This window comes from Heterocephalus glaber, unplaced genomic scaffold (genome assembly GCF_053883595.1).
Source record: "Heterocephalus glaber isolate CG9 unplaced genomic scaffold, H.glaber_assembly_v1.0 deba00001564, whole genome shotgun sequence".
Taxonomy (NCBI): domain Eukaryota; kingdom Metazoa; phylum Chordata; class Mammalia; order Rodentia; family Bathyergidae; genus Heterocephalus; species Heterocephalus glaber.
In genome coordinates this window covers 12,475,444-12,494,418 of record NW_028258351.1, presented here as the reverse complement: position 1 = coordinate 12,494,418, position 18,975 = coordinate 12,475,444, and the positions used below count along the sequence as shown (strand labels likewise).

The following is an 18,975-nucleotide window of genomic DNA, read 5'->3' as shown; positions in this document are numbered from 1 at the left end:
AGGATCTTGACCCTCGGTCTCCTCACTGCCAAGGACAAGCATTCTGAGGCCCACTCTCCAAGTATCAATGAGACATCATGACAGCAGGTGGGGCGCTGGGCTGGGACAAATGGGTCTGCAACAGCTGGGACATGCAGGGCCCAGGCAGGATAATGGCTACGGTCACCCAGGCCTTGGGAAGCAGTGGCATCTAAGGCAAGGAGCAGAATCAGGTCTGGTGCTTGGCATCCCTGCCCACATGTGTCTCTAGAACTGGCACAACGGTGGGGACAGCAACAAAGGTAAGTGACCTATCTTGGCAGGCTGCAGGGATATAAAACATGAACTTGAGGCAGACATGTTCCTGGACACGAATATACAGCCCAGGCCAGGGGAGAGGAAGGGGGTCCATTTTCTAGGGCAGAAGCAACCCTGTGTTCCAGGGCAGAGAACTGCGTAGGGCTGAGCAGTTCCAGGATGGGGGACTGGGAGGCTGGCGGTAGAATGGAAGGGAAAAGCCCACTGGCCAGGGCTTTCGCATAGCAGCCACTCTGTCCTCCACTCCAGTCAAAACAAGGCCTTGCCCAGGGAAGAGAGGCCTAGCTGTGGTCAGTGTGGCCCCTAAACAAGGGCCTGGAGGAATGACCCATATTAATGGTCTTGCAATCCGCCCAGGGAAGGGCTTCAACATCCCAGAGCCCAGTCAACCAGGGCAATAGAGCTGGCCAGATGACCCTTGGGCAAGGTGAAACAGGGACAACAGGCCCTTCAGGGGCCAGAGGAGAGAGCTGGAGTGGGATATCCCTTGACTCCTGCCCTAGCAGGCTCCTGACCCATGCTTTTTCCAATTCCCTCCAGCTCGGCAGAGTAATTGAAACCAGAAGTAGTGCTCTGCTGCTGACAAAGGCCCCTTGTTCCTGGGCTCCTCACTCATGCTGCACTCTGGGCCAGACCCCTGCACCAAGCCTGGCTGAGAGCTGCTCCAAGGGAAGAGTCCAGAGCTGTTCTGCCATGAGGCTCAGGTCTTGACTTTCTGGTTCACTCTGAAGTTGCTTCGTCAAAGCCCATCTGACCCCATCAGCTTAAGAAAATGATGCTGCCAGCCAGCCAACAGTCCAAATACAAGGACCACTGCCTCTGAGTCTGGAAGTCCCTATCCAGAGCAGAGGGGAGAGTACCTTATCTATGGCTTTCAGTCCTCATTAGAGCCCATTTTACAGGTAAAAAAAACTGAGGCTCATGAGGGGTAAAGCAAATTGCCTTGTTCTCCCAACTAATGAAGGGAGAAAGCTAGATTTGAAGTCTTAGATCTGTCTGGCCTCAAATCCCCTACAACACTGGCTGGATGATCAAAATTCTCTCATGCTTTCCCTACTAGTTGGGAAGGTCCTGCTCCTTCTTTGGATTCATTTTGAGGTTCTCAATAAACAGAAATGAATAAATCAACCAGAGAAAAGCACAGATGTGCATGTCACAGCTCTAACCAGCTCTTTCAGGCACATTCCATTCTTTGAGACTCACAAGCTAGTGGGGAAGAGAGGAGATAATTATTCCCATTTAGCAGATGGGGAAACTGAGGTTCCAAAAGGTCCAAACAGGGCCAGGAACCTTCAATCCAGTGCTCTGCCCACAGCATCCACACTCATATACCTCTGGCCAAGTGGAGGGTAGACACGAGACCTGGAAAAGGAAGGGTCATTGAGCCAGGGTTTCTTCGCTGAGGTCCAAAGAGCCAGAGGGGGCTCACCTTCAGGAGGCCCCATGTGGCCCGTTATGCTCTGGGGCCCGGCTGTCTTATTACTGCTGGGAGTGGTGACTGTAAGGGTGCTACGGCCAGGGTCTGGGGAGAAGACTATGTAATCTCCATCTCAGAGACTAGGCTTTGCTTTTCTCCCTCACCTGGAACTGTGAAGGTCTAGGGGAGAAATAACCCAAATATCCGATGATGGATGAATGGATAAGCCAGCCACAGAACAATAAATACTGCACGATTCCACTCAGACGAAGTAGTCAAATTCACAAAGCAGAAAGTACAATGATGGTGGCCAGAAGCTTGGGGGAGGGAGGATGAGGAGTTATTGTTTAATGGGTACAAAGTTTCAGGTGTGGAAGATAGATTCTGAAGTTGTGGAGATGTATACTGATGATGGTGACATGCAATGTGAATGTACTCAAGGCCACTGAGCTATATACCCACAAATTGTTAAAACAGTGAACTTTATGTTATGTATATTTTACAAGTGAAAAAAGAAGTGCAGTGGAGTGGCTCACACCTGTAAGCCCAGCACTCAGGAGGCTGAGGCAGGAGGATTGTCGCAAGTTGGAGGCCAGCCTGAGATACATAGCGAGTTTAAGGCCAACCCAGCCTGAACTACATAGCAAGACCCTGTCTCAAACAAAAAAAAAGCTCTGATTGATTACTCATAAGCTTCCAAGTGTTTTGGTGTGAAATCCCCGCCCCACCCCCACCCCCACCCCCTGGCCTGCCCACTCCCCTCAGACACAGGCTCCAAGCTTCCAAAGGAAAGAGGACTGAGGAGAAAGCATCCCGTCAGGCCTAACCTTTGCAATCAGGGCTGAGGGCAAGATACCACCAGGGCATTGGGACAGCTGGATTTCCTCCTTGGGCTGGAATGCTGACTTCTGCCCTAGAGTCTTGAGCACTCTTGCCCAGGAAGGGCTACCAAGCAAGTGCAAGTTTATGGGAAAGTGAAACTGCCTCTGGTGCCTGTGGGAGAGCGGAGGTGGAGGGAACTGTCCCAAGGCTTGTGGCTGAGCTGAGGGACGGGGGAGCAGAGGAGGGGACAGGCAAGGGCATAGAACAGCTCCTCTGGCCTAGGTAGCTCCTTGGTCTCAGATCCCTCTCCAGTCTAAGGTCAGGGGAAAGAATGGAGACTCGGGAGCCCTAAGGGAGAGCTCTCTCCGGCCCAGTGAGTCAAGAAGGGTTGGACCCTGGGAATATGCTAATCAGCCATCGAGTAGGTCCTAGCTGGGGACAGCACATCTGGAGCCTAGAGTAGCATGGTTGGAAATAGACTAGGATAAACATACAGAAGTCCGCTGGGAACAGGGAGCCAAAGCAGACTGGGGGAAGGGGTGGTCCTTTCTGAGTTCCTGGCTTGGCCGGACTGGGAGTGGGCAGCAAGGAGGAGATGAATGGTGGGTGGCTTGGACTGAGAACTTCCAGGTAATGACCCTTTGGTTTTGTTGGGGAGGCCTCCTGCACCTGAAGATGGGGAATGTTTGAAGTTGCTGAGGTCTTTCACTAAATCTGCAGGGACGAAAGGGAGGACCCCATACACACACACACCAAGTACCATGCTGATATCCAAGCCTGTCTCTATTGCATAAGAACATTTCCACTCACTTATCTGCCCTGCAGCTGACCAAGCATGACCAACTTTGGGTGGAGGTCCCTGAATTTGGATCCCCTGCACAGCCACTAAGGAACCTTGTAACTAGCCATGCCACTCAATCTTTCTGCTCTGTTTCCTCCCCCTCCCCAGCCCAAAAGACCGGATTAGATTCCTTCTGGCCTCAAACCCTACAGATCTCTTCTTTTATTCATTCCTTCACTTTCCCTCCCAGCTGTATTGCTCACAACCCTTCCCCCTTAGGGTTCCTTCCTTTCCTGGGCCACTTCCTGAACATTCCTGCCTCCCTGCCTTTGCCATGCAGATCACCCCCCAAAACCCCTCCCACTCCTTGGCTGACCCAGAGCCTGCCCACCTTGTTAGAATGACACAGAGTCCTAAGACACAATTACTGTGCGAGCCATTATATGTAACGATTGATATAAACTTAATAAAGTAAATAAAGCACTTTGGAGAATGTATCAAAAAAGGTACATCTAAAGGCTATATACAGCCCTACAAATGAGGGGGTTTAAGATAATGAAAATATCTTAAGATCCATGGAAATAAAAAAAAATAAAAAATATAATGTGATCAAACCTATATAGAAATATATAACCGGGGGAGGAAAAAAGGCACAAAATAAAATGGCTGTTCCAGAAGAGTGGGAGTGGGATGGTTTGTGATTACGTTTCAAGCCTCTTTACTATGACTGCAATTCTCTTTCTAGTATAAACACTGCTTTGGAATTAAAAGATCTAGTGCTCTCTAATCCCCTTCGCTCCACCTCCTCCTTGAAGCCTCCCCACTGCCAGCCCAGGATGACCCTTCCCTCTCTGAATTCCTACAGCACCAGCCTCCTCCCTACTCCTCACAGAGCAGTGTGGGGCAGCAGAGCAGCCTGCGATGGGCTCCGGAGTCCTCACTCTTTCGCCCCCAGCCACCTAGCCTTGGACAGATCACTTAGCCCTTTTGCCTCAGCTTTCTCATCCTTATGTTGTGCTAAGGTTCCCGCCCAGGTGAAGCTCCCTTGAAGACCAAAGATACAGACATTTAGCTCTGTGCTGGGCTCTTCATAAACACCAGAGTTATCTTTAGTGGCACTGGCATCTTGTGTGGCTCTTCAGTAGCTTGGCATATACCACTGTACTTTTTTCCCAACCTGACAGTAGGTTCCTCCAGGCCAGGACCTGTGCCTCTCAGTGTACCCCGAAGATACACAGTAAGCCCCTCCTCTTCCTACTCTTTCCCAATGCATTCTACTTCCTTCCAGGTGCACCAGACAGAAATGTCACCTGCCCAAAGGTGACAGGACCCCAGCAAAGGCAGCTGTATACTCATTTTATGCCATAAAACAGGATCTTGGGACAGAATTTCACTCCAGCTCCTTGTCTGGGCTGCTAATCCCAGGGCCCCTTATCCAGGTTGGGAGATTTTTTGATTGGAGATATAGGGACACTGCATGGAGGAGCCAGTCTGGCCTTCCCTGAATACTGTCAGCAGAGGCATCTCGGCCAAGGTTCTTAACCTTGGTGCCTCAGTGTCTCATCTGTGAAATGGAGAGGACAGGATGGTCATTTTTGTTGCAGAGGTGTTGCAAGGATCACATGAGACATTTGGAAATGGACTTCTAAGAGTACAAACGCCAGAAACACATCTTGGTGATTTTAGTGCTGCTATTTATGTCACTAAATGCTGTCCCCACCCTACCTCCTGCTCCAGATTTCCTGCCTCCACCGCCACCTCAGGCAAACCTAGAGAGGGGGAAACATCAGAGGAGCAAACACCTGGACCTTAGGCAATGGGTTCCCTTACGGGCTGGGCAGAAAGGGAGCAGCCAGCCTTTCCTTCAGGCTACCTGAGGATCCCTGAGGGCCCAGAACTTACCCTGAAGTCACCTTTGGTTCCATCCTCAGTGCCTGCTGAAAAGAAGCAGGCCTGAGATTCAGGGTGGTACCAGTTCCCTTCCTTGGACACGTGGCAGGAAGGGAGGTGGGACAAGCTGTGGGAACAGGCTGTTCTATGGCTCTGTGGGGCCTGACCATGTGAGGACAGCTCAGCGCAAACTGTCCATCCAGTCTGGCCATCCTTGGTAGCTCCTGGGGTGTTCACAGAGTGAGGCTTTATGAGCCACAGCACACCCCTGGGGGGGACAGCACCTCCATCCATAGGAGGCTGGTGAGATGGTTCCATGGCTGGGGCCCAAGGGGTATGCTCAGAGGCTGAGTGCAGGGGGACTTCAAAGGCCCCCAGAGGGCTCTGCCTCTGAACTGCCCACTCACTGGCCCAGGTCAGCTGGCAGCAGAAAGGTTTATGTTTCTTTTAATATCAACTCCCAAGCATTTAACATTCCTCGAAGCTTAAACACAGAAACATTTTCCTTAGCAGATTGTGCTTTCTGCTCTGCCAAACATAACCTGGCTGCCTCCCCTTCCCCCACTGCCTCCATCTGCTCCTGTCTCCAGGATGCAATGATTTATGGTGTGTTTCCCCTGGGCTTGTGCAGCTGACCCAGGGAGGCAAGCAACAGGGCTTAAGTTCAGGTGGAGAATGCCACCTTCCAGCCCTGGAGTCGAATTCTAGAAAGCTATGGTGACCACTGAGCTGGCTGTTTCTGGCACCTCTTTTTACCCTTCTACTCCTCAGACACCCATGGCCCAGGAAGTGTGGCAGCCACTTATGTCTTTTGGCTTGGCAGCCTGGTTCAGAATCCCTTACCTGCCTGTCCATCTGGCTCAGCCCAGGGATGTGGAGATGGGGCTCCCACTGCTTATCCCTGCAGAGATAGGTTCCAGGGACTGGATTTAGAGAGCGTTCTCTCATCATCCCCATATCCTAAATAATGAAGGACTAGCTTATGGTTGCCTAGCAGCACTGTCTCCCTGGTGACAGTTCTGAGGAGTGGGGTACAGGTCTCACAGTCTCACAGCCTCAGGAAGCTATGTGCTCAGGAACTTGGCTGGCATGAGGCAAATGGCTGGGCCTCTAGTGAATGGTGCGATCACCTCTGTTCAGATGCTGCAGCCCGAGACAGGTGTAGGGGGAGCAGGAGACCCACAGAGCTCCCAGAGCACCAAGAATACCCAGTCAAGATCCAGATACCAAACCACAGCTTCAAGATTCATCACAGAACAAATACTTCCTGCAAAAAAGCACACAGTACAGGGCTGGGGATTTGGCTCAGGGGCAAGCGCAAGCACAAGGTCCTGAGTTTGATCCCCGGTGGTGGTTGGGGCAGGGGGAGAGCACAGTACAGCTCCCTTTTGTGGATGGTGCCCTCACAGTCTGCATCTAGATCACACTGGAAAAATGCTCAGGGAGCAAGAGTCCCCATGTCCAGCGCCAGTATGTATCCGTTATTGTCTCCTTTGATTTCACTGTCACACAATCTACCCTCATTTATGTCAAAAGTATGAGACCACACAAGCTGTCAGATAGGAATGCATATGGCATAGTAGCCATTTTCAACAGAGGCAGAATGTTCCACAGATGCTAGCTACAAGGAAGGGCCTGTCCCTTCCACACATTTACAGGGGACCAAGAAGCTCAGCTGAGGCATATACGCTAAGGCTGACTGAGGGTCTGCCTCTGTGATAGCCAGAGGATCCACCCTAAGCCAGTGACTCTCAACATAGGTAAGGACAGTCCAGCAACACTCGTGACAAGTCAGAGCCAGCCCCCAGCAATCCAACCAGCTCCAAAGCTCTTCTGATAGAATAGCAAATGCCTGAGGCTATGCCTTACTCCTAACCCATGCCCATGCAGACAGCACTTATTAAACATAGTACTCTTCCTTCCTGCTATGCATACAGCCTCAAAATACTTCTCAACAGTGTTCCAGGAAAAAGCCACCAACAGACTGGAACTGGAACATGAAAACAAAGGCAGTTGACAACTCTCAAGTCCATCTTGCAGAAGTTTGGGTGACCCAGCTGAGCCAGGCCTGAGGAACCAGGCACCCATTGGCTTCTGGGGTTACAGTAAGAAGCCATCGCCAGCAGTCGTGAATCACCACCTTGGGGAACATTTTTCAAACCAGTTTTGAACCAAAGTTAGAAAAGGCCAAGCACACACAGACCAAGGAGATGAGTGAGAAGGACTCCTTCTCAACTGGTACCACATAATCTGGGGCTCCCCAAGCCTGGCCGGGTGCCCTGGACCCTCACCTGGATCTGCCCTTTGCCCATGATCTTGTCCACGATCTCATTGTTGTCCTTGTTGACTTTGGTCTTGTCATAGCACTTCTCATAGCACAGGATCCTCAGGGACTGAGAGCCTTCCAGCTCAATCTCAAATTCCTGGAGAAAGACAGGACAAAAGGTCTGGAATCCCTAAAGCCAGGACATAGCAGGACCCAGCAGGTGTGCACTCAGACTGCAAGGCTAGGGGTCAGCAGGGGCCATGAGGAACACATCACAAGACCCAGAGGAGCATCCTCACTTTGTGGAGCTCCCAGAGGCCTCCAGATCACTGATGTGGTGAAGTTTAGAGGTCTGAGCTGAAACTCCAGTGTTTGACACCCACTGACACAAACATTTGTCTGAAACCCAGTGGACAGGGAGTGGAAGGTACAAGGTTGGGGAGATGGAGCTGGTCCAGCCAACAGTTAAGTCAAGAACAAAGGAAGGAGGACAAGATGGGCATGCTTGGTGACAAAAGGAGTCTTTGTGGGGACACTGGCCCCCTCCACTCACCTCATCCCACTTGGGCTCTGCTGTGTCGCGAAACACCCTGGTTTTGGCTTTGCTGACAAAATAGCCAAAGGAATCCACCTCCAGGGTACAATAGAGGTCTGCAGAGGTAAGGACAGATGAGATACCAAGTGAGGCCTGAGAGAATCAAGAATGGGGCTGGGGGTGTGGGTGGTCATGAGGGCCTCAGGAAGAAGGGGGACAATTTATCTGACCTTCCAAATGTCCCCTTTAGAAATGCTCTAAGAAAGAGTCTGGGTGTTGGTGCCAGAAGGTATGGATTCTACTTCACCACCCGAGTGACCCTGGCAAGTCCCTTGAGCACTCCAAGCACCAGCTTTCCGACGTGTAAAGTGGGGACACTTTATCAGTGACCACGGAGGTGTGCCAGGTGCCTGGGGCAGATAATGAGCCTGGAAGGCTTTGAATGTGCCAAGGCACTGTCTGTGCACTGGCCATGATCTCGTTTTCTCCAGGTTCACAGTAGGCATGCTGTTCTCAGAGGCCTTATTCAGCATTTCTGAGCTCTTAGTCATCCCAGGATAAAGGAGACCCGGATCCTACATTCAAAGAATTCACAGTGGGAGAGGTAGATTATAAGGGACAGAACAGCATGCCAGGTGCTATAACCAGGGCTCACCCTGAGCCTGATGAAGACACAGAAGGGGAGGTCAGTTTGCCTCAGGAGCTCAGGGAGGGTCCAACCCAATAACGCTTATTGAATGACTATTTGTAGGCCAATCATATAACCTCTTCGAGATGCCCACAGGAAGATGGGCCAAGGTCAATCTCACCTGCCAGAGACCAAGAGAAGGGAGTGGGAAGGGACAGGCTGAGAGGAGTCAGAAGCCTTGGGTTTCTGATCCCGTGTTATGTTCAGTCCTTCCACCTCTTGGTGGCTCAGTTTCCTCACTTGGCAAATGGATAGACACTATAAGCTATCTAGCTGACTCACACATTCCTACTGAATATAAAGTATATGAAGTGTAAATGGGTCTGAGGAAGTAGCTCAGTGGTACAGTCCAAGGCCCTGGGTTTGATCCCTAGCACCCCATTAAAAAAAAAAGTGTAATTGTATTTTGTGAAATGCTACAAACAAGCTGGGCATGGTGGTGCATGCCTGTGATCCTAGCACTTGGGAGGCTGAAGCAGGAGAATCACCGTGAGTTTGAGACCAGCTTAGGCTACATAGTGAGTTCAAGGTCAGCCTGAACTACATAGTGAGACACTGTCTCAAAAAAAAAAAAAAAAAAGGGAAAATGCTAAAAACAGACCTGGTGCTGCTAAAATCTGTAGTACTATTAATCTACAGATATAGGAGATGATAAAGAAAAGAGGGGAAGGCTGTGTGATGGCATTGGACAAAGTTATATTTAGGTTCACTCTCAGGTCCGTGTTAACAAGCATAATTGCCTTTTTTGGAGAAGGAAGCTGAGTGAGGTTCAGAGAGGTTAAGAAACTTGCCCAAGGGCTGGGGATTTAGCTCAGTGGTTTCGCTGTCTGCTGTGCAAGTGCAAGGACCCGAGTTCGATCCCCAATACCAAAAAAAAAAAAAAAATCAATCCTCCAGTTTCTCAAATAATTTCAGGGCCAGGGATTTAGCTCAGTGGTTCCAGCGCCTGCCTTGAAAGCGCAAGGTCCCGAGTTCAATCCCCAGTACCAAAACAAAACAAAACAAAACAAAACACTACAGCACAAGAAACTTGCCCAAAGGCATACAGCTTGTAATTGGCAGATATGCGACTGGAGTCCAGGAGTTTGCAGCTCCAGGGTTTCAGGGAGGGAAGGCTTGGGGAAAAGTAGTTCTTTTGGTCAATGGGCAGGGATGATTCCCCTGCCAAGAAAAGTTGCTTTCTAGCCTTTGGGGGAATATCACACAATTCAACACATGGTGGTAGGGCCCAGCCTGGGCAGAGCAGAGCAGGTGGGCAGTGTTTCAATGGGTTATAGGGACTTTGTGAAATACGAACAATGGCCCATCCAACCTCCTCCTTGGTCTGGTAGTTGGGGGGACTTACTGGCTGATTGTTTAAACCCCTTGGCAGAGTGGACGATGACATGGAGGAAGCCATAGAGTCCAGGAGACTCGTCGTCTGTAAGAGAGCAAAGTCCCCAGAGAAGTGGGTGGTGAGCAGCTCACCCTCTCTCTCCCTGAAGGTAGTGAGAAGTCAGGGTGGGAGGAAGCCTGTGTGCCTCGGTGCAATAGCGCCACCTGGTGGCTGGCGGAGAAAGTCTCCAAAGCGCCCCGGCTTCCTCTAGGGTGAGCTGCCAGGGAGGGCTGAGGATCTTCCTCCCTCTGCTCAGCTTGGGAGGCCAGAACACATCCACTGTTCTGGGCCAGAGATTTGGTACCTTTCCCAGGGGTACTTTCCCTTTGCTGCCCTCCTCAGCCAATCTTGCAAAGTAAAAACTAACCTAAGTCTTTCTGTGCTACTAGAAAAAAGAAGGCTTAGCTCTGTGCACTGCTCGAGATGACCCTGATAAGCCGAGGAAAGCTCATCTTTAAAAGCCCTCTCACAGAGCACTTCCGTCACATCACAATGGGCAGCCAGAATTCACCTGCTTCGGCCAATTTCCAGCCCTGCTGACAGCTCTCCTGGCTCAAAGCACACCCACAGGCTCCTTGGCTTACCAAGTGACCTCAAATCCCTTGCATACCATTCAAATCCTTCCAAGATCTGGTCCCTGGAAACTTCTGGCCTCACTTCTCACTTACTACTATAATCTGGCTATCATTTCCCCTCAAAAGCAGCCTTTTGCTTCCATTATCTGAATACTTCGTGGATTCTGCAAGATCCTAGCGCCTCAGGGTGTCAGATTCTTTTCTCAAGCCAGAGGGGACTGAGGAGGGCCTGGGGCCACCTGGGGACTCAACAGAGTAAGATCTCTGTGTACCTGGCAGTAAAACAGTCCTAGCCTCCCTGGGCAGAGATCAGCCACTGGCAGCCATGTGTCTGGCCAGGCACTTACAAAAAGCCCCGATAATGCCCTCTGGGCTTGGACCTGCAGGTTGGGCAACCTCAGGCTCCAGATCTTACCATCTTTATTGCTGGTGACGGGAATGTTGTGTACAGTCCTAAGCTTGAAACAGGACCCTGTGAGCACCTGGAGCTCCACTGAGCTCAGGACAAAGGCCTGGAGATCTGGAAGAGGACCCAAGAGAGGAGGGAGCATCAGCACGGCTCTTCCCTGGGGACTGAGCAGGAACACAGCTTAGTTCTATGGTGAGGGCTGGTCCTTAGGATGGGGCTATGACTTGTAACCATCCTACAGGCACAGCTGTAGGGGCTGTCAATGGAGTAAGAGGAGAATCTAAATGAAGAGGTTCACGTAAGTGTTTTGGAGACAGTGAGAGCAAGAGCGAGGGAGGAGGACACACACCCTGCGTGCTGGGTTCAGTGCTGTCACTAGCTCATCCTATGCCATAAGCGAGTCACTTAGACCCGCCAGGCCTCGACTGACTGGGAACATCAGTTAAGGGCCGCTTCTCCTGGCAGCTTCATGTGGTGGCTATGAAGGCTGAAGAAGAAATCCTGGACATGGAAATGTCTGCACATGCCAAAGGCCCAGCATTGCCATGGACACCCTCAGACCAGTCTAGAACAGGGCAGGACTTTACCCTTCTTCTGTAGTTTCTGAATTGCTTCTCTCCACTCTGACCTCTCATAGTCCGAGGACAATAAGAACAGGTAGCTCTGAAGAGAGGAGATGAGAATTCAGTGGGGTGACCATGGTTAGGCCAAGCACATTCCCAGGATGTGAGGCCCCCAATAAAACTTTCCTTACCCAGGCACCCCGAACCCCTGAGCTTCCTCACCCGGACAGCCCTGAGCTTGGAGGTGGCTGGGGGTAGGGGGCTCCTTTCTGAGAAACCAGGTAACAGAAGTGCCAGTGCCATTGATGACCAGCAGAGGGTACTTGTTTCACACCAGCAGGAAGAGAGAGTCCAGGGCTGGAACCATGGCAGCCTCTTTGGGAAGTGGAGGCCCATGTGTCTGTTTCTCCAGGTTAGGGCCAAGAGCCATAGTGAGTGGGGAGCCCTGGACTAAGAAAAGGGGCAGTGTCCATTCTACTCCCACCCTTTCTGACCTTTCCATTCCGATTGTGGATCCGAAATGGGATTGTGGGGGAATTGAGTAGCAGCAAGAACTCATTCTCAAACATCTTCTTTTTGAGGCGCTCAATGGCCCGGCTTTGCCCTTTGTTGGCTTTCTGTGGGGGACAAAGCACAGATGGTTTCTCTCACAATCAGACCTCCACCTTTCATTTAGCAGCTTGAAGCACAACATCTCCTTGTGTGTTATTCATGGTTTTTTGTTTTTTATAACTTATGATATTTTGACATCTTCAGGAACCTAGCTGGGCAAGAAGACTTAAGCACACCTTTCATATGCAAATCAATTAATCCCCAGCTCAGATCCCCAGCCATCCTTTATCTAATTCACCTCTCATTCACCAGGCCAGGATTTCATCTGCCCTAAATCACCCAGGGCCGGGCAGCAGACAGCTAGAGACCACCCCGATGCCCAGGGCCCAGCGTTATTTGAACTGGCCACTCCTGAGCTGTCCCTCTTGCCCTGCCTTGCTTCTCCCACAGAAACCCTATGAATTCTGTGGCCCATGGTTTCCCCTTCCTCCAGCCCCAAAGTTTCCCTCTGTGGCCCTGTGAGTTCAGTGGGCCCCTTCCCTCAGGAACTGTAAATAATAAAAATCTTTCTATGGCATTAGCTTATCAGTATCATCACTGGGTCACCTCTGTTAATTAAATCCTGGGTATGGTGGAGATACCCACTTGAAAAACCTCAGACCTTTCGGCATAAACCCCAGCTGCCAGCCTGGCTGCAGAGACGCCCACAGTTGGATCCCAGACCCACATGCCTTATCCTGCCTCAGCCTCAGTCTCCAGTGAGCCAACCCTTCTGGGCCAGCTTAGCTTTCTCCAATTTGACAACTTCCTATTTATAGTGGTGTCTTGGTTCATGGACTTAATTTATTCCACAGTTCTGGAAAAGATGGTCACATCCGTGTTCATGAGGGAAAGATGGCCACGGTCATGTACACCACCTGATGTAGAATTCACAAATAAAAACAAAATTTTGCCAAACGCTTCCGTTTGTGAACCAAATTGTTTGCAAACGAAAGTATGTGTGAACCAAGGCACCACTGTATTTCCTCCAGGATCTCCTCCCTTGTAACAACTGCTACTAGGCTTCATGTCTCAGTCCCGATGCAGTTCTCAAGCTCCTCAATCAGAATTAATCTATTTTTTTTAATCCACCAATCTGGCAAAATTGTAATGACTGCTCATAGCCAGCGTTGTGACGGAGGGGAGCAGTGGCTCTCACACACTGCTACGGAACATCGCCAGACACAACTTCCTCAGAGGTAAACCTGCCAGTTAAAAGCACATGCCACCTGCCCCACCCACACCACTTGTGGGGAATCTCCAAGAGCAATGCAGGCAGTAATGGGTACTACTGAGCAACCTCCTAGGGCTTAAGAATCAGAAACAATCTCAATACCAAATGCACTGCTGCATAGTCAAGCGACAGTGTACAATGCTGCTGCTAAGAGGAATCTGATTAGATCCAAAGAGCCCTAAGGTACAGGTAGATGAAAGGCTTAAAAAGCTGCAAAACAACATACGTGGTCTTATTTCATTTAAGGAAAAAAAAAATCACACACACATACACCCCACTATAAGAACAGAAAGAACACACCTCAAACTGCTAAATAATGGGAGGTGGTAATAACCAGTTTCACTCCGTTCACTTCAGTATTATGAGCATTTCTTGTTACAAATCAGTATTACATTATTACAGAAATTAAAGCTTTAAAAACTATTATTAAGAGAATAGCAGTGTGGGGGCATAGCTCAGTGGTACAGTCCTGCTTGCCTAGCATATGTGAGGCCCTGGGTTCCATCCTCAATGCCGAGAGAGAGAGAGAGAGAGAGAGAGAGAGAGAGAGAGAGAAATCTGCTTCTTCTGTGACTTGGGATAGCACCTCTGCCTTTCCAGTTACTCTTGTCATGTGAGTCATGCTGTCCCTTGTGTCGCACACACCTGCCTTCTCCACTGGACAGGGAGATCTGTGCGGTGTCTGACATACCCCTTGCGGGTACTGGTGCTCCATGAGTGTCAACCTGACTGAGCAGAAGGTCATGTCTGCACACATGGGGAGGAGGGAGAGTATGGAGCCTGGGTGAGAGAAATGCATGCCAGAGGCCCCTGAAGTACAGACAGTAGGCAGTGCCAGATGAAGAACAGGCTCAATGGAGGCAGGCTGGGCCGGCCTTCAGGAGAGGACAGCTGTGCTGCTCAGGGAGCTCCCTCTAGGCAGAAGCACCCCCAGTTAGACTTTCAGTACCAGGATACTCTCCCTTTCCCAAACACTCCTATACCTGCGGTCTTTTCCCTTGCTCAAAGAGCAGAGGGCACCTGGTCATAGATTTCTCAATAGTTGTATATTAAGCTACTGACCATGTGCTAGAAACACAGAAATGGAGAAAATAACCCACTCACTGGAGTTCAAATTCTAGTGGGGAAGAGAAAAATCTGACCAAGCAATCATAATTACCACCATTAAAGCAAAGCCAAAGATGAGCATTAGGTACCTAACCCAGACTGTGGTGGATATAAGGGGGGGCTTCCCAGGGGAGGGGAGGTCTAACTGAACCCAGAGGGGTCAGAAAAAGAATTCAGGCCACCCAGACCACCCCAGGCCCTTCCTTCTGTTCACCGTGAAGGCTCCTCCGAGGAAACTTTCCTCCAGCCACCAGTTTTGAATATATGAATTTAAATGGTGTTTTGGCTGTATCTCATGGGTTTGGGCATGTAGTACTTTCATTTCCATGTAGTTCTAAATAGATCATGGTTTCTTTTTTGATTTCTTTAAAAGTTTTAACTTTCCAGTCATATAATTAATATTCCAGTTGTTGATTTCTAATTTTCCCACAGTGTGAGCTGTGAACATGACCTGTATGGTATCGAGTATTTTTAAAATTTTGAGATTTCAGGCTGGGGTGTAGCTCAATGATAGAGCCTCTGCCTAGGCTGCACTAGGCCCTGGGCTCAATTTTCAACACTGCAACCACCACAACAACAGAGAGGGGAGGAAGGGAAGTGGGGAAGGGGGAGGGGGGGAAGGAAGAGCGAGAGCGAGAGAGAGAGAGAGAGAGAGAGAGAGAGAGAGAGAGACTGACTAATTTCCTTTGTGGGCCAATATAATACAGGATTAGTATTTGTTGATGTACTACGTGTGTGACTAGAGTCTCAGTTCTCAAACACAAACTTCTATGTACTTTTAGATCAAGCATGTTAACTAGGGTATTCAGGTCCCCTTTCTCCTCATTCATTTCATGTCAGTTTCTGAGAGGTCCCCAAGCCTTTTTTCTCTGGCATATGTCCCACTTATCCTTAAGCAGGCCTTCTTGGTCTTCCTCTCTCTTGTTTTCTTCTGTACAATGCTTCACATATCCTGTTCTACAGGAAACTTTTTTTTTTGGTACCGGGGATCGAACTCGGGACTTTGCGCTTGCAAGGCAGGGGGCGGAACCGCTGAGCCAAATCCCCGGCCCTTGCAGGAAACTTTTTATAATTAAGCCCACTAAATTCTGAGCCACCACTTCTTGGCCTTGCCAATCAGCTGCTTCCTCTCAGCATTCATACATCCCAGGACTCCTCCTCTTGCCCCACTTCCCCTACCAATCAGACCTCAAACCTTACAACTTCCTCCCTCCACCTTCCTCAGCACACCTGGTCAAAGACACCAGTAAAAATGGTCCTTGGCTCAGCTGTTAGGTTCTTCTCACCTCCTTCTGGATTTCACTCTTGAGGGCAGAGATCTTCATTTTCATGTCCTCCAGCTCATGGTCTGGGAAGAGGTGCACCTGGGGGCTGGCCTCAGACTCCTCAGGGGATGGAAACACTAAGTCGGCCAGGGGGATGTACCACTTACAGTCATACTGCTGGTGCTTGCTGCAAACAAGCAAGGGGGACATGAGCCAGAGGGCAGATGGCTCTTCAACCCAGAACTGCTGGGTGCAGAACCAAAAAGCCACCCAAGAGACACTTCTGAAAACTTATCAAAGGCAAGAATGGTCCCTGCCCTTGAGAAGCTTGATCAGTAAACACACACATAGAGTAATGAGAGTTGGATTCTAAGTCAGCCAGCAGGGAGGTCTCTGACCCTTCACCATGTCAGCCTTCCCAGCAGCACTGAGATTTTTAAATATCAAATCACCTATGTATCAAGGAGAATGAAACCTTGGTTGGGCTCACCCTATCCTATTCCCCATCAGACACCTTTCTCTTCCCTATATCATATCCATACTTAGATTCATATTCATTATCCTTTAGGATAGAGAAGGGACACAGATGTTATTCTGAATGCCAGCTCTGATCAATCAGGGTCACAGAGGGTACTGGCTTGAGGATTATAAAGCTCCATCCAAGCCCAGTGGGAAAGAGTATCATGGTTGATTAGTAATGCCTGGCACAGGCAGGACTGAAGGTAGAGACATGTACACTTTTATTGCTATCTTTGCCTTACCACTACCTCAAATGGGATCTAGTTCTAGGAAGTCATGCCCTTTATTGAAGCTCATAATGACCTCTCCGTGATTTTCTCTAGAACTTGAGATGTGCACCTCCTATTGGGTCCCTTAGTGTTGCAGAAAGTTGTCTCCTCCTAACCTGTAAGGCAGTATACATGGTACACGGGGGGGTGATAAGGTGAAAGAAGTGGGAGAATATGTGAATAAATATTAAATACTCTCTTCTGCTTATGGGACAGAGCAGACCCACACTACTGAGATGGCGATAGAAAGGAGTTTTCAAGTCAGATTAAGGTTTAAATCCCATCTCCTCCATTTCTAGCTACATGACCTCGGGCAACTTATTTATTATCTCTAAGACTTTTCACTCATCAGTGAGATGGGGATAATAACAACCACTTTATGGAGCTGTTGGGAAGATGAGAAGTGATGTATTCAAAGTATTTGTCATGGCATCTGGCATGGCATAAGCCCTCAATAAATGGTGGCAGATTTAATAAATATTCACAGAATTGCAGTTAGCAAAAATTTAGAGATGTCTAGTAAAAGGAGAATGCTTAAGTAAATTATGGCATATCCACTTGTCACCTCAAGCAGGAAAGTAAAATGATGATTATGAAGATTAGGCAGCAAGGGAAAATGTTTATGACGTGAAATAGAAAAAGCAGAGCCCAAAATTGGGCATTCACTCTGATTACAATTATATGAAAAAATGTAAGAACATTTTTAAAAAAATGGTAAGGAAATATAGCTGCAAAAAACTGATGCTTATGTTTGGGTGGGTTATAGTTTTTTAAAAAATGTCCTATTATCTTTATAATTAAAAGCATAATTTATTTTTAGATAAAAACTATTATGTAGTAATACATATTACATATATATTACATATACATATTATTATGTAGTATAAAACAAATTGATGTATTTTTAGAAAGGAGAGAAACACAGATGCTCCCAGGTTGTGGAAGGCTCCACAAAGGGCAGGCTCTGGTTCCTCCCATGGTGACCCTGAACTCTCCTCCATACTCACCCTGCAGAGGTCTTCTTCAGCTTGGCGCACAGTAGGACATCTGTGAAGAGGAAGACATGCCGCAGCTTCCGGGAGCTCTCTGACATTTCCACCAGGAAGCCGTCCTTCACCAGCTGCCGAGTCTGAAGGAGGCACACCACCCAGCCTGCTCAGACTACACATAGAGTGGGAGAAGGCAGAAGGGAGGGGCTGCATTGCCTAGTGGTGAAGAGCACTGGCTTTGGAGTCATGGATTTGAAGTCAGACTTTGCCATTTCTCAGTTGTGATCCCAGGCAAGTTTCCTGATTGCTATGAACCTCAGATTTATTGTCTATACTATGAGGAGAATGTTATCTGCCTCATAAGATAGGATTTATCAAGATGTATATGTAAAACAGCACAAAGCCTGGCACACAATTTGTGATCAGCAAATGGTAGCTTTACATTTTCCCATAGCTCTCAACAGTGGGCCCCTGGATGGACCCTAGTCCAGAATAACCCGGTTTCTCCACTCTGTGCCATGACACCCTCTACTCTCAAAGCCCCTCCCAAATGGGCCTGAGAACTTGATCTAGTTGTAGCTCAACCTTGACCTGCAGGTCCACTCAGCCTTGCTCTTACTACATCTCAGGAGATTCTTCAATTACCCCAACAGATGGGAGACCCTGGGTTTCCCTCAGTGTGGCTATGGCTGTCCTGGGGCTGTCTCCAATGTGGGCTCTGGGTGGTCAGGAGCATTTTGTCATACATAGGTCTTCTGCTGTTTCCTCCCTGCCACCCTCAGAGCCAGCGGCCTTCTCTGGAGCTGCACTATCTATCCTAGCCTTCCTTGTGTGCACTATATACCCTGTGACCTACATACACTGAAATGAGTGGGTGAGCATGTTGAAAGGATACAATTGAAACAACCTGAAACTGCTGGTGTGCTAAGCCTGCTGGAGATCTTTCAGACATCCCTAGAGTAAAACACACTAGTGACATTCTGGGGTGTCGCAAACCAGTGCTGGGAACTGCATACCCAGACAGCTCCATGCCCCATTTGTCACATTCCAGACCCTGTCCCTCATTGCTTCTCTTCCCAGGAGACACTGGATCCTGGTAAATGTAACAAAGCAACATAAACCCAGTCAGCCTTCTCTCCTAAATGCCACTTAATTACATCTACTGAACAAGAAGCACTCTATCTGGGCGAGACTGCTGACCCATAAGGGTCACTGTTCCTGTGATTCTTTTTTTTGGTACCAGGGATCAAACTCGGGTCCTTGCGCTTGCGAGGCAGGCAGTGGAACCACTGAGCTAAATCCCCAGCCCCTTCCTGTGATTCTTTACATTGCTTCCCCTCACCTTTTCACCAAGAAAGACCCCAGGGAGGCTGCTACGCCACA

At 49.1% G+C, this 18,975-nt stretch overlaps 1 protein-coding gene across 5 annotated transcripts in view; it reads right to left on the bottom strand.

Moving 5' to 3' along the window:
* The window catches only part of Abr (ABR activator of RhoGEF and GTPase), a 198,377-nt gene that overhangs the window by 30,146 nt on the left and 149,256 nt on the right, over positions 1-18,975 (bottom strand). For all 5 annotated transcript variants that reach the window (XM_004857092.4, XM_004857096.4, XM_004857094.4 and 2 more), the window contains 8 exons: positions 17,611-17,732; positions 15,837-16,002; positions 12,113-12,235; positions 11,643-11,718; positions 11,062-11,166; positions 10,042-10,116; positions 8,027-8,124; positions 7,499-7,630 (listed from right to left, as the gene is read on the bottom strand). In XM_004857092.4, the coding sequence (XP_004857149.1) occupies positions 7,499-7,630; positions 8,027-8,124; positions 10,042-10,116; positions 11,062-11,166; positions 11,643-11,718; positions 12,113-12,235; positions 15,837-16,002; positions 17,611-17,732 (897 nt within the window). The remainder of the gene's footprint in view (positions 1-7,498; positions 7,631-8,026; positions 8,125-10,041; positions 10,117-11,061; positions 11,167-11,642; positions 11,719-12,112; positions 12,236-15,836; positions 16,003-17,610; positions 17,733-18,975) is intronic.